Source organism: Gopherus flavomarginatus, chromosome 15 (genome assembly GCF_025201925.1).
Source record: "Gopherus flavomarginatus isolate rGopFla2 chromosome 15, rGopFla2.mat.asm, whole genome shotgun sequence".
Classification (NCBI taxonomy): domain Eukaryota; kingdom Metazoa; phylum Chordata; order Testudines; family Testudinidae; genus Gopherus; species Gopherus flavomarginatus.
The window spans coordinates 30,567,219-30,582,281 of NC_066631.1; the positions used below are offsets into that span (position 1 = coordinate 30,567,219).

At 44.5% G+C, this 15,063-nt stretch overlaps 1 protein-coding gene across 1 annotated transcript; it reads right to left on the reverse strand.

The window, feature by feature from the left end:
• Positions 1 to 6,286: 6,286 nt before the first annotated feature.
• On the reverse strand, positions 6,287 to 14,565 carry C15H12orf76 (chromosome 15 C12orf76 homolog). Its single transcript, XM_050924387.1, has 2 exons — positions 14,430 to 14,565; positions 6,287 to 7,840 (listed from the first exon to the last, which is right to left on the reverse strand). The coding sequence occupies exons 1-2, from the start codon at positions 14,563 to 14,565 to the stop codon at positions 7,755 to 7,757; spliced, it is 222 nt and encodes a 73-aa protein (XP_050780344.1). The 3' UTR covers positions 6,287 to 7,754.
• Positions 14,566 to 15,063: the final 498 nt, after the last annotated feature.

Below are 15,063 nucleotides of genomic sequence, written 5' to 3' on the forward strand. Positions count from 1 at the left end.
TAATAGAAAAACAAGATCTCAAACCCACCTTCCCCCCAGCAATTTATTTTTTGTGCTTTGGTCACCATAAACGATATGTGTATTTGCTTCCTATTCACTGAAGAATCCTCCCAAATGGGAGGGGGAAGCTCGTGGGATAATAATAATTCGTTGTTAAGCACATAAATTTTATTCTAGGCAGAGCTGGCACCAACAACCATAGGTCAGGTTGCTGAATACTTTCCATTATAAAATGCTGTTTTCAGTTGCTGTACAACTGTGACCATTTGGACTGAAGCTTACCATGCCTGGTGTCTACCTCAGGCCAAATTACTGTTTTATTTTTTAAGCTTCATTGCTTTTTGAGAACCAAGCTTGTGGGTGGGGGGAAATGTTGGTAAATCTGTTAAAATCATTTAACTGAGAAACTCTACTGCTGCCATGCTCTGGAGCAGGGACGTAGGCTTGGGCTGTGATACTTGCTGCTCCCGGCAAAATCTGGCCAAATTTGCCCAGGTTATAAGGATCTGAAAAAACAGCAATTCCTACATACACAGTAGAGGCTTGTCGTTAATTAGCAGCTACATTCTCTGCACTGAGTGTGCTTGATTGCTCTATCCTTGGGCTAAAGGAATTAAGCAGGACTTTCACTGCATTTACTTCCACCAGTGACTGCAGTGGTACTGTACCCAAGAGCTGAGACCAAGGAGACTCTCTCTTGCTGGCGTGCCCAGCGAATGTAGAAAAGAAAACACCCTCAAGTGGAATGCGTGGAGGGGACTAAGACAGGAGCTGGGATCAGGAAGGTTGGAGTGCTAGGACAGAATCTTACTAGGAAACAACTGGGCCCGGCACTGGCTGGAAAGAGGGGATGAACACTAGCGGTGCCTGCACTTCTGAATTGATTGTAACATTATTTTAGCACCTACTGGGGCCACTCTCACAATGACACAAAATCTAGCACTTGTCTGATTGTTTTCAATCCTGTCCAGAACTCCCTCTCCTTCCCTACTTTGCCACTTTCTGGGATGAGCAGCCAATCGGCTGCTTGCAAGAGGCAGGTCAGAGCTCTCTCGTGAGCCAGAGGAGTTCTGGGGTAGGAAAGGGGCCAGCTGACCGCATTCTCAAAGCACCGGAGAGGGGGAGCAGAAACAACCCAGCAGCTCTGCTCCCCCTGCCGCCTCCTGTGAGCAAAGGATCAGTCTGCTCTCTGCTCTGCCCCTCGCCATCCTTGCAACAGCAGGCCTGAGAAAGGAAGAGAGGGTAAGCCCCTGGAGCTCCCCCTAATGGAAGGGTGAAGAACCCCTGGAGCTGCAGAAGGGGCAGTGATGAGCTGGGGTGTGGTCAAAGTTGAGATGAAGGTTGGGATGGCATAACTAATTGCAAGGATTGGCATGCAAAGGGCACAAAATAAACTAGGATTTTGGGCTTTGGGAAGAAGCTGGAGGTGCTGCACCAAGAGGCAGCACTTCATACAAATCTAGAATTTGATCTTTAATTGGGTTTTCTGGTCAGAACTCAAATTGCTTTTCTCTGTCATTGTCACCCATGCATATTGGGGGTTGGCAGGGATAGTTTAAAAACTGAGACCAAAGAACAGTTTTATTTTTATTTATCTTTTATTTTTCAGTCTCATAATTTTGGGAGGGGTATGACTCAGGATTTTTGAACTTTCCAAGTTTGGAAGGCAGGCGATGAGGCAGGGAACTGCCAAGAGAGAACTGGTTTCATGGCTAAGGCAACTGAATGTCATAGTGGAGAATTGGTACTATCCCTCCTCTGAAAAAAGTCCAAGGTTAACATCTGTTGTCTAGCTTGTTTTTTTTTTTAATGATAGTTACTAATTAGTAAAAGCATCAGCTGTGTAACCTGCTCATGTAATTCACTGTATGTTCTTACGGTGTTTAAAAAAAACAGATCACAACTTCTTGTGTGGCTGCTGCGTGTTTCTAATAGCAAAGTTCCTTGCTCTACTGGGATAGAAATTGTTTTTCTCAAATCAAAGATTGTTAAGCCTTGGATTCTCTCGAGTTTGTTACAGGCTTCCTCTAAATGATATAAATCTAGTTCATTCACACAGTTTGATTTTTTTTTTAGCTTAATGCCTGTTTGTTCAGTGCATTTCTTTTTCTGTGCAGCTGTCTGAAACCACAGTGCATATTAATGATTTAATAACTCTTACCTTGAAGCACAGTAACTCAAGTCTGATATTTAAGATTTTTTTTTTACTTTTCTATGTTTTTGATGATGTACTTTTTTGCTTGAATGAAACATTTTCATATACAAAGCTATCAAATGTGCAGTGTTGGTTTAAGATAATTAAGTGGTTTAAAACTGACACACACAATCCATGCAGACATTTTCTGACATTTATAGGTAACTTTGAATCTTCTGTTTTGAAACCCTTTGTATAGTACAAATATTCTCCAAGTAAATGAGAAGAATTTTAGACCCTTAGAAATATAGTCCTTTTGTGTGAGATCTGCAAGTATGTGAGGGCGATAGGAGTAGAACAGTTAATTAGTGCATATTATAGTTGATGTTTACAGAAGCATTTTTTGAAAGGGCAAATATATATTTATGAATAGTTTACGTGGTTCTTACTTTCTACAGAGCTTATTTAGAATATACGTACCATTCTCTAAAAAGCTATGAATCATTAAAGCTGTAACCATCTTTTATGGATTATAAATCCAGATTAACTCTGCTCTTAAAATTCATGCTGTAATTTGACAGTGATTGAATCTCCATGTGATCTACACTAGGCCTATAATTGTCCCTGAAAATGAGGCTAAATGTTTAGGACAAATTGTCGGTGCTATTCTGCTGTATTTCAGGCACTTAGGTATATTTGTAATTTCTTCTGAACACAGTTTAATATGGACACTTTTCTACTGCATTTAGACATCCTGAAAGTGTCAGGAAGACGTGCAGTTGCTGCATAACTGTATTGATGTAGGGGAGAGTTCAGCCTACCATTAGGGAGCTAACCAAGTTTTATTTGTCTGAACTGCTCTCTTTTGATGACTGCAATAGGAAAGCATAGTGAACAGGACAATAATTATTAGCAGGATCAATTGTAATTCACTTAAGACTCTGATTCAGGAGGGTCTGAGTATGTACTTAGGCACACATTTAGTATCATTTATTTCAAGGGCTTAAAGTTAGGTCTGCTTAAGTGCCTTGCTGAATCAGGGCTGTAGTTCCTCAATTTATTCTGGTAGCAGTTGTGAGTAGGGTACTGACTTATTCAGCCTAAGTATATTTCAGACGAACAGTCTGAAATGACTAGCCCATCAAGGGAGACAGGTAGGTTTTGAGGGCAACACGTACAGGAAGTACCATATGTTGCACCAGAGGAACAGAAAAATTCAGAAGTGGTGTTACATTCTGAGCCCTGGTCTACACTACGAGTTTAGGTTGAATTTAGCAGTGTTAGATCGATTTTACCCTGCACCTGTCCACATGACAAAGCCATTTTTGTCGACTTAAAGGGCTCTTAAAATCAATTTCTGTATTCCTCCCTGATGAGGGGATTAGCACTGAAATCAACCTTGTTGGGTTGAATTTGGGGTAGTGTGGACGCAATTCGATGGTATTGGCCTCCAGGAGCTGTCTCAGAGTGCTCCATTGTGACCACTCTGGACAGCACTCTCAACTCAGATGCACTGGCCAGGTAGACAGGAAAAGCCCCGCAAACTTTTGAATTTCATTTCCTGTTTGGCCAGCATAGCAAGCTGATCAGCACAGTTGACCATGCAGAGCTCATCAGCACAGGTGACCATGGAGTCTCAGAATCGCAAAAGAGCTCCAGCATGGACTGAAGGGGAGGTACTGGATCTGATCGCTGTATGGGGAGACGAATCCGTGCTATCAGAACTCCGTTCCAAAAGATGAAATGGAGATTTTTTCAAATATTCTGGCAAGGGCATGAAGGACAGAGGCCATACCAGGTACCCAGAGCAGTTCCGCATGAAACTTAAGGAGCTGAAGCAAGCCCACCAAAAAACCAGAGAGGCGAACAGCTGCTCTGGGGTAGAGCCCTAGACATGCCCTTTTATGATGAGCTGCATGCCATTCTAGGGGGTGTCCCTACAACTACCCCACCCCTGTGCTTTAACTCCGTCAATGGACTCTCATGCAACAGGGATGTGGATTTAGAGGAGGAAGAGGAGGCTGAAATTAGCGCACAGCAAGGAAGTGAAGAAAATGTTTTCCCCGACAACCAGGAACTGTTAATCACTCTGGACCCAGTACCCTCCCAACCCACCCAAGGTAGGCTCACGGCCCTTAAAGGCAGTGAAGGCACCTCTGGTGAGTGTAGCTTTGTAAATATTGTACATGGTTTAAAAGCAAGCATGTTTAATGATTAATTTGCCCTGAAGACTTGGGATGCATTCGCGGCCGGTACAGCTACTGGAAAAGTCTGTTAACATGTATAGGAATGGAGCGGAAATCCTCCAGGGACATCTCAGTGATGCTCTCCTGGATGTACTCCCAAAGCCTGGAGAGTCATTCCCATTTTTGTCTAGGTGCCCCCGACCGCCTTCACCGAAGCCAGCGAGGAGCACCCAAATCTGCCCAGGCGCTCCCGATCAACCTCACTGAGGCCTGCCAGGAGCAACCAGGAGACAGCAGCAGACTGTACAGTATGACTGGTAACCGTCTTTGCCAACTTGTAAAGGCAAGGAGCTGCTGCCGTGTTGCACTGCATCTGTCAGCAGCACCCAGGAGATGTACGGTGACAGTGAGCTGAGCGGGCTCCACGCTTGCCCTGGTATGTCATCTGCATGGGTAACCCAGGAAAAAAGGCAAAAAACGATTTTTTGCTGTTGCTTTCATTGGGGGTGGGGGGACTTGACTACATGTACCCAGAACCATCCACGACAATGTTTTTGGCCCATCAGGCATTGGGAGCGCAACCCAGAATTCCAAGGGGGGGCAGAGACTGGGGGAACTATGGGATAGTGTAGTGTAGTGTAGACATACCCTGAGTTTGTCTCAGTTGTCTGAACCCTTCCTAGGTTGGGGGGAGGGGGGAATAGACTGTCATGCAGTGCTGCAGATGAATATTCTCCAACTTCTGGAAAAGAATTCACACGTTTTCTAATGTAGGGTGCCTCACTGGAGCCATCGAGAACCTGACTTTCAGCAGTGCTGAGTACTCCAAATGCAGTCACAAGGGGTTGTAGGTGCTTACGTCTGAAACTCACCCCCTGGCTATCCCAAGCCCACTCAACATGCCACCCCAAAATAGTGGACATCTTTGAGAATTTTGGCCACGTTGTAGCTTGTTACAGCTAAAAAGCTCTTAAGGCTCATCTAAATGGGGACACTCAGGAAAGTGACTGAGTTAACAACGTGTGAGGTTAAAGTGAATTAAACCTGTAGGTGGGCTTACATGACTGTGGCTTAGAAACGACATGGGCTTTGTTCACTGTGGCTTAAGTTACAGCAAACTAAAGCCCCTTTACTTCTACATATCCATACAAGAGCTTCCTACATTTCAACTTCCGCACAGTAACTTCACATCTTTAGTTAATGTAGTTTTCACCTTCTTGAGTGTCCCTATGTAGATAAGCCCATAAGGTCTTATTTGATAATCCTCACTCACCCTGGAGTTGTCACTGCTTGTAGGGTGACTGTCAGTAATGGCTGCAGGGCAGCTTGCCAAGTCCTTCCACAGAGCTGTGGCAGAGTTTATAACGTGCAGAATATCTGTACACACACAACAGACTCGTTGGGTTAGCTTTTTATTTGTACAACGAGGGAGGTAGCTGGGAGTGGGGAATGTAAACAAAAATATCACTCCAAGCAAGCAGATATAGGCTTGTAGCTACAAGCCTATAACCTTGAGTGCAGCTGGACTTTCCCTCACTACCACGCTAGCGAAGATGGAAGTGTAATCTTAGGTGAAATGAAGACAGAGGGAGTAGACAAGTGACTCAGCTGATACAATTTACAAAACAGAAAAAGGAGCTGCAAGAACTAAAACTTACCACCAGTTTACTCTCACTTTAGCTCATATTTTACTTAAAGGCTGGGAATTGCAGAGTACAGACACCAGGGTATCATCTTATTACAATACAGACAAGCAGCAAAGAGTCATCACTTCTTTCACCAGCTGTCACATCACCCCTTTAAATAAAATGGAGCTAGCAGTTGTTACTTACATAAGCCACAATAGAAAGTTGAAAACAATAGGAGAGAGATGCAGGGAGTTGTTCCTCATGTGAAATTAAAATATTCTAAAATAAATTACCACCACCAAAGCAGTGCTTTGTTAAATAACAAAGGAGAAAAATCCAACTAACACTTATACCAGTGCAAAATAAAATAGCAGCATTAAATGCAAGTGGGATTTGCCAGTGTAAACACTTATCACGTACAATGCACATAACTTAAACACACAACACTTCCACAAGGTTTTGAAAGTGACAGTCCCTCAATCTTATTAAAGCAGGCTCTCAACCCTGACTGACTTTTTTGGAAATATCTAAGGGGCTGAAGTTTACACTGTTAGTCATTTTATCTACTGAGCCCAAACCTATTACACAGTTAAGGACATGAACATTTGTTCAGCCCTGAGGTCTGGTCTACAAAAAAAACTTGGACCAGATTCCAAAAACCAACATGGCTATTTTGGTAAGTCTGAGTATAGACACTTATTTCAGAATAAAAGCAGCTGAAGTCAGTAACAAACTAACATGCCCCCAAAATAATGAAATCAGTTTTAATTCACACTTTTATTTCAGTTCAAATGTGTGCGTAGGCCAGCCCTACAAAGCCAAGTTCATGACTAGAGCCCTCCTCTTTTGACTGACTTTTATAAGACTAGCTCTAGAAACCTGATAGACTTCATGCTTGAGAGGAGAGTTGCATTCCTTAAGACTGCAAAACCAATCAATACATCAGAATCCAATGCACTTGCCTGCTTGCAAAATTATGATTTTTAAAACAAATCAAAAGTTATAAGCTTTCCATTTAACTCCGTTTCTGATACCACCACACTATAGTCCACTGGGTATTTGACAGACTAGATTGAGAACTTCGACATTCGAAACAACTGAAATTGTAATCAGCCTTGCTGCCAAAAATGGCACGTGAACTACATTATCTAAAGTACATTGTTTTCATGTTAGGATCACTTAGAGGCTGTGTTTAAGGAGTATCATGAGGGTTACTCATGTCATATTCCCACCCAGGAACTGAGAACAGAATTCAGAAATACAGCAAGTCTAAGTGGTAGTGCCTTCCTGTGGGCAATACCAAAGTAAAATACTTCACATATTCCTAGCCTTTCCTATGAGAGTTAGGCCAAATACTAAATGAAGTTCACAGCTAACATTTTCAAACATGAGTGCTTAGAATTAGTCACTGACATAAAATTTGCCAGACTTAGGCCACATTTATTTAAGTGTCTTAACTTTAGGCATCCATGTTTGAAGAGACAGACCTCAGTTGAGCTACTAATTGCTAGAAATCTGGGAGGAGATTTTCAGATTCTAGCTATGGTGTCTTTGAGAGCAGCCAAGCAGTTGTAGGCATGCTTCTGCAAGGGAAACAACTGGTTACGTTACATGTTAGAGAAAAAAAAATACTTCTCACAGTCTCTTTACTAAGCAACCATAGTGGTTTACAAGCCAGAACTCAGACTACAAATCAGGCTGGATTTACAGTTGCTGCACAGCACAGGTCATTTCCAAGCACCAGGGATTTGATCGCAAAATTTCCACAAGCAAGGTGACCAATCCGTTCCGATTCTTCCCGCTCTGCTACCGTCGTCGAATGGGCTTGTAGACGCATACAGCCATCAGGATCATGGTGATCAACAGGATACTGAAGATGCTCCCCATGAGCACTGCAAGAGGGAAGAAATGGCATGTGTTGAATAGGTGCAAATATAAGAGGGAAAAGGTTAAGTGGGTGTATGTTTATCTTCCGATTTAGTGCACCATGTCCCAAACTGGTGACATCAAAGGTCCTGCTGTGAATTTGTCAGGAGTCCCTAGATATCACCCAATTCTCAGTGAAGTCAGTTTTTCCCTGGTCTATAATGGGAGTTGGACCACGTCCCTAATTTGCCTTTGCATTTCTAGCCAGATTTTCACCCTTTTAAAGCTGCATGTGAACATTTGCCCTCACTGGTGTTTGTGAAATGTATGCCTGGTGCACACACATGGGCCATTAATCACTCTGAACGTGCCCCACCACCCACTTGCCTTGGAACACTTGCTTGTATTTTTTGATAGTGTTATCAAGCAAAATAAACTGCTGCTTGTTTGAGTTCATCTGGAATAACAACGTGTGATTACTGAGAGTGGGTGGCCACAGGCAGGATTTTAGTACTTATTAATTCATAGAATTTATGACCAGAAGGGACCATTATGATCTAGTCTGACCTCCTGCATAACAAGCTGGAGATTTTTACACAGCAATTCCTGCATCAAGCCCAATCACTTATGGCTGATTTACAGTCTATCATTTAGAAAGGGCCAGTCTTGATTTAAAGACTTCAAGTGATAAAATGCACCCATACCCTAGGTAAACTGTTCCAACGGCTAATTGCACTAAATAAATAATCTGCACGTTGTGTCTAGCCTGAACTTGTCTAGCTTCAGCTTCCAGCCATGGGGTCTTGTGTCTTTGCTAGAATGAAGAGGCCTTTACTACTAGAAATCTCCCCAGTAGATACTCATAGCGCCTCTGAATCTTCTCTTTGATCAGCTGAACAGATTGAGCTTTAGTCTCTCACTGTGATTCAAGTCTTCCAGACCTCGAATCATTCTTGTAGCCCTTTCGTGAAGGATTTCCAATTTGTCAACATTCTTTTTCAAGTGGTGACACCAAAGTGGACCCACTATCCCAGTAACAGTCTTCCAAATGCCCAATACAGTTGTAATAACATCTACCAACTTCTACTCAATATTCCCCTGCGCATACAGCCAAGGATTGCATTTGCTCTCAGATACCACATCACACTGCAAGATCACGTTTAACTGATTATCCACCATGACTACCCTCCTCCTGATCCCCAACCCTGCAGTCCTTTTCAGAGTCACAGTCCCTCTTTTTGTCCCAGGTGAGCCTAGTTTCCCATGCAATCCAGATGGCTCTATAGACCAGACTTGCCCTTACAATTTTTTTATTACTACTCCACCAATTTGTGTCATCTGCAAACTTCACCAACAATCGTGTTGTGTTTTCCTCTACATCACCGGAAAAGATATTGAATATCACTGGGCCAAGAACTGATCCCTACTAGGCCCCTCTAGAAACATCACCACTAGAATGCTGGTTCCCCATATATGATTACTTTTAGAGAACTATAAGTTATCCAGTTTTTAATCCATATAATAGGGGGTGCATTTTATTATTGGATAATACCATATGGTCATCCCAACTGAGAAAATCCTATCCATCCCCTCCTTCCCTCACAGGTGAAGCTTTATGGGCACGTAACATACACTTAGTTCTCCTACAGGCTCCAACAACCGTAGCTGAAAATTTATAACCAACTTGTATTTTACCCTGCTCACTACTAGCAAATTATCTTTCCTCCCGACCTGCTGCTCTCATTTTCAGATGCTCATTTTTTTCACAGTCTATTTGATTGTTGCTATTAGCCAATTTGTCACATGAAGAACATCTCCTTCTCAACAGTGTATTTCCTAGAGATAACGTTCAAAAGAAACTTTAAAATTACTTCACTGGCACATACAACACAAAGGCTTCTGCTTTCAGAACCCTTTCATCCAATGTACGCAACAGCCAGAGAGAGATAAGAACAGAACACAACTTGAGTGGCTGGCATCCTTTTTATTCCACAATAGTTTTGTTCCCTTGTTCACTTCTGATATTAATCTGATAACTAGATGAGACTTTCTACTCACATCTAACTGCTGTTTAAACTAGCAACAAGATGGGATGCTTATGCTGGATACTCACTGGTATGGATGAACAGGCCCTGCCCTGAGGGGATCCCAAAACTTGGAGAGATCAGTTTCCAGTTCCAGTGACCCCTGATGCCATTGCTACCATCCCAAGGAGAGTGAAAACTACTGCATTTCTAGATCAGGGCTACCTAGGACTACCAGATCTGCCAAACATATAAACTGGGCAGCTGTAAAACACCGCTTGTTAGATTAATGCATCCATGGCTGTATGTATACAGACAGTCACCAGCTACTCAAGCACCCACACTGTCTGCAGCAAACTGGACCTCAATTCTGTGACAACTTCAATACATTTTCAGAATGGAGTTTTTTATTGAATGCAACTGGAGTGAAAAAAATCCATCAGGACATCACCTTGAGTAATTTTTATATTTAAATCTAGTTTTATACTATCTCTACATTTTCAGTTTTCAAAATGCCACATATCTTTAGGTTCCAGAGTCCTCACCTAATTAGATGAATAGGGCAGCTCACGGTTCTCAAGGTTACAGTTTCAGGCCATCTTCAAACTCAGGAAAACAGCACTGTCTCAGCTTACCATTCTGAGGTCATTTTTGCAACAGCCATGAGGGCTAGAAACTGTTTTTTAAATGAAATCAAAGATTCTGGAGCCCAATTCTGCAACAAGGGATGAATTTTAAGGCTGTGGAATAGGAGGGGTCTCGGCTATATGGACACAGGTGAGCATGAGGGATAGAACCCAAAAACATTGGCTCAGACAACCGCTAATGCAACCCATAGATCTAATTGAGCTAAAGAAGAATTTCAGTTACTAACCCTGTGATGGTGTTTGGGGTACCCAGGACTGCGAGTCTCCTTGTTGCCTGCCTGTCTCCTGTGAAGAGACTTGTTTCCCCTTAGCTGAGTGTCAGCTCCCTGACAACACCAGCCCGTTAGCCACCTGAACAAAATCTCCTCTGGGCAATGCTAGCCCTTACTTTACCTTTCACTAGGTGCACCCCAGTCCCTAAACCCTTTTGAAGCATTCCCCTGTAGACCAAACCCTTCTCCACTGAACTCTCACTGAAATACCAGGTCTGCTGTCTCCATGGAAACAGAGTACACACCAGCCTGACTGATTCATTTCAAAATCAGATCATAACTTAATATCACAGCACCGAGATACATTTCTAATGAAACTGAGGGTAAGTTTACCAAAGATTCAAGAGATCATGAGTAAGAATAATGGAAACAAAAGGGTTACATATAAAACAAAACCATAACACTCTTTCTAGAGACTAAACTTAACAGGCTAACCTACTGTCTAAAGAAGATCTATCTAACCCAAAGTCTTTTTCAACATCTTCCACTAAGGTAAGCAGAGATCTTGTTTTCATGAATGTAAACATGCTGACCATTTACAGGATAAAGGTCTTGTTGTCTTCTACTTATATCCCCACAGTTCTTTGTCTGTACTCAGAGATGGTAAAAAAAGGTGTGTTTTTCCTTTGTCCTGCTTCTTCCCTGTTGATTTTGTATGTAGATGTGCAGCCATTGTGTCAAAACAGAAAACCTATTTGTCAACTTTGCCCTGATACAGGTTTTTAAACACATTTTCAGTGTACATGCATATCTCTTGGCATAATATCTGCACATACAACTAATAATGACTAATGTGACCCTGGCTTTCATTTAAGACCTTACAACAGTCTTTGGTGAACCAGAATGTACATACTAGAATCAAGATATTCTTGTAACCCCCTTGCTGGTGGGCACTAAGAGGTTCTTAGGATCACAACCTACAGTGGGCCTGCAACCAGTAAAGGAGATATACCTGTCTCACAGAGCTGGAAGGGCCCCTGAAAGGTCATTGAGTCCAGTCTCCTACCTTCATAGCAGGACCAAGTACTGTCCCTGACAGATTTTTGCCCCAGATCCCTAAATGGCCCCCTCAAGGATTGAACTTACAACCCTAAGTTTAGCAGGCCAATGCTCAAACCACTGAGCTATCCCTCCCCCATGAGGCTCTGTGGTGCATACACACACCACCTTCCCCTCAGCAGGCTACATACTCCCCTAGGTAGGCACATCCTTTGTTTCCGTAGTAGGGGAGGACCAAGGCTAGGGTAGCTTTGGATACATCAGACCCTTCCTAACCAGACCAGCCTTGTCACAGGGCTGACTCAGGTTCACTTATCCAACCTACTCCTCAGTTTGCAATTGCTACCCACACCCACTTGGAGATAAGCAGAGCTGTGTGGAGAATGGAGGCTTTGGGGATTTTGAAATTTGTTTTCATTCCAGTTAGGTACAAAACCTGAAAATCTCAAAAAATTCTACAGAAAAAGAAAATAATAATAATAAAAAAAAAGATTCAGGTCAATTGAAACATTTAATTTTCCTTTTGACTTTTCAGTGTTATAATATAAAATCTAATACAAAATAAAAGCAACACAAAACAAAATGTTATTTCAAAAGGAAACTCAAAACATTTTGTTCCAACAACATCAAAATATGGTGTTTCCCTTGCTTACGGCTCACAAACCTACTAAGGAACTCCTGCCATAGTTCGTAAATATTAGAACTTTGAACTTGAAGGAATCAAGTCAGTCAAGGGTGATTTACATCACCCAGCTTCAAGAATATTAAGACTGTAGATAAATGCAAAGTGCTCCACTTAGGAAGGAACAATCAGTTTCACACATACAGAATGGGAAGAGACTGTCTAGGAAGGAGTATGGCAGAAAGAGATCTAGGGGTCATAGTGGACCACAAGCTTAATATGAGTCAACAGTGTGATACTGTTGCAAAAAAAGCAAATGTGGTTCTGGGATGCATTAACAGGTGTGTTGTAAACAAGACACGAGAAGTCATTCTTCCGCTTTACTTTGCGCTGGTTAGGCCTCAACTGGAGTATTGTGTCCAGTTCTGGGCACCGCATTTCAAGAAAGATGTGGAGAAATTGGAGAGGGTCCAGAGAAGAGCAACAAGAATGATTAAAGGTCTTGAGAACATGACCTATGAAGGAAGGCTGAAGGAATTGGTTTTGTTTAGTTTGGAAAAGAGAAGACTGAGAGGGGACATGATAGCAGTTTTCAGGTATCTAAAAGGGTGTCATCAGGAGGAGGGAGAAAACTTGTTCACCTTAGCCTCCAATGATAGAACAAGAAGCAATGGGCTTAAACTGCAGCAAGGGAGATTTAGGTTGGACATTAGGAAAAAGTTCTTAACTGTCAGGGTAGTTAAACACTGGAATAGATTGCCTAGGGAAGTTGTGGAATCTCCATCTCTGGAGATATTTAAGAGTAGGTTAGATAAATATCTATCAGGGATGATCTAGACAGTATTTGGTCCTGCCATGAGGGCAGGGGACTGGACTCGATGACCTCTCGAGGTCCCTTCCAGTCCTAGAGTCTATGAGTATTTCCCCCAGTGCACAGACTGATGAGTCTGCAGGTTTTGAGGTGAGGTCAACAAGGGGAAGTTGTCCATGGCAGATTGTATGACTCTTCTCAGTACAGCTTGAGCAACCGCTGCTGCTCATGTCACAGAACCGGTCATCCATGTATGAGTCCCCTGACTTCAGCCATCTCAGAGATGTCAAGGAGTAGGCCATAGGAGACGCCCACTGGAGTTGGTCTCTCCAGAACTGGGGGCATATTGCAACACAGGGTGAGGGGAGCTTGCCCTGCAGGTGCCTGTGCTGTACCTAGGCCTTGGCTCTGGAGGACCTTCTCATGTCTTCCATTGAGGCTTACATCATTTCCAGAGGTTTAACAATCAAATCAGCAGCAGCAGGTTTGGCTGTCTAGGGTCGCTCTGGCGCTAGCAGCCACAAGGGAAGAGGGAGAGAACCCACCAGCATGGCCTCTCCTTCCTTCCTCACTGTGAAAAATGGGTCAGTGCTACAGCTGCCTGGAGAACAGAAGTTATATTTTGTGGACTATTTTGAGACTTTCAGATATGTTTTCATCCCAGTTAGGACTCAACCCTGCAAAGTTCAACATTCTCTACTACAGAAAACTCAGGAAAAAATTACTTTGGTCCAAAGCAAAATGTTTTGTTTGGATTTTGACTTTATTTTATATGTATAATAAAATACAAACTAAACAAAACCAAACCGATTTTCTGAAAGGAAAAAAAAATCAAAGCCTGTAATTCCCCGAACTGGAAACTCCCTATTTTGACAGGGTCGGCCCTTGCCCCGCCCGGAAATGCCCGCGGGGCGGCAGACGGGCCCATGGGTCTCCCCAAGGCTTGGCGAGCAGTTCGGGGGGCGCCGGGCCCCGCCCGGGCAGCTCAGCGGGGCGCTCACAAGGACCGAGCGAGGCCTGGCGACCGCAAGGGGCTGTGGGCAGGCCCGGGTCCAGAGGCGACTTCCCGGCCCGGGGCCCGGGACCAGCCCAGCCGCCTCCCCCCCTGCCCGGGGGGGGCTTCTCAGGGGCACGCGGCCAGGCGGAGAACGGGACCCAGGAGTCCGGCCCCCGCCCGGGGCGGAGCCGCCAGACAAGCCCTGCCCGGGGCGGGGAGCGGCCCGGCCCGGCCCCTCCTTACCCAGGTTCTGTCTCCGCAGCACGGCGTAGGCCCGGCTCCGCTCCGCGGGCCCCGCCGCCCATCCCGGCCCCGCCAGCGCCAGCAGCAGCGCGAGCGCGAGCCCCCAGCCCGGCAGCGCCCGCCGCCGCCGCAGCATCCTCCCGGCCCGGCCCGGCCCCGCCCCGATAAGCGGGGAGGCGGGGCGGGGCGGGGCGGTGGCCTGTCTGCTCCGTTCTCCCACTGCCCGGCCTCCCTCATCCTGCCTGCCCCTTGCTCCTCACCCCGCTCCGTCCTCCTTCCTTCGTCTTCCTTCCTTCCTTCCCTCCTCATCCCTCTTCATCTTCCTTTCCTCCTCATCCCCCTCCTTCCTTCTCTCCTGCTTCCTTCCCTCCTCACCCCTCTTCATCCTCACCCCCTTCATCTTCCTTCCTTCCTTGTTCACTCCCTCCATCCTCCTTCCTTCTCTCCCGCTTCCTTTCCTCCTCGTCCCCCTTCCTCCTCACCCCCTTCATCTTCCTTCCTTCCTTCCCTCCTCATCCCTCTTCATCTTCCTTTCCTCCTCATCCCCCCTTCCTTCCCTTCTCATCCCCTCCCCGTTCCTCCTCACCCCCTTCATCCTCCTTCCTTCATCTTCCTTCCTTCCTTACCCCTCTTC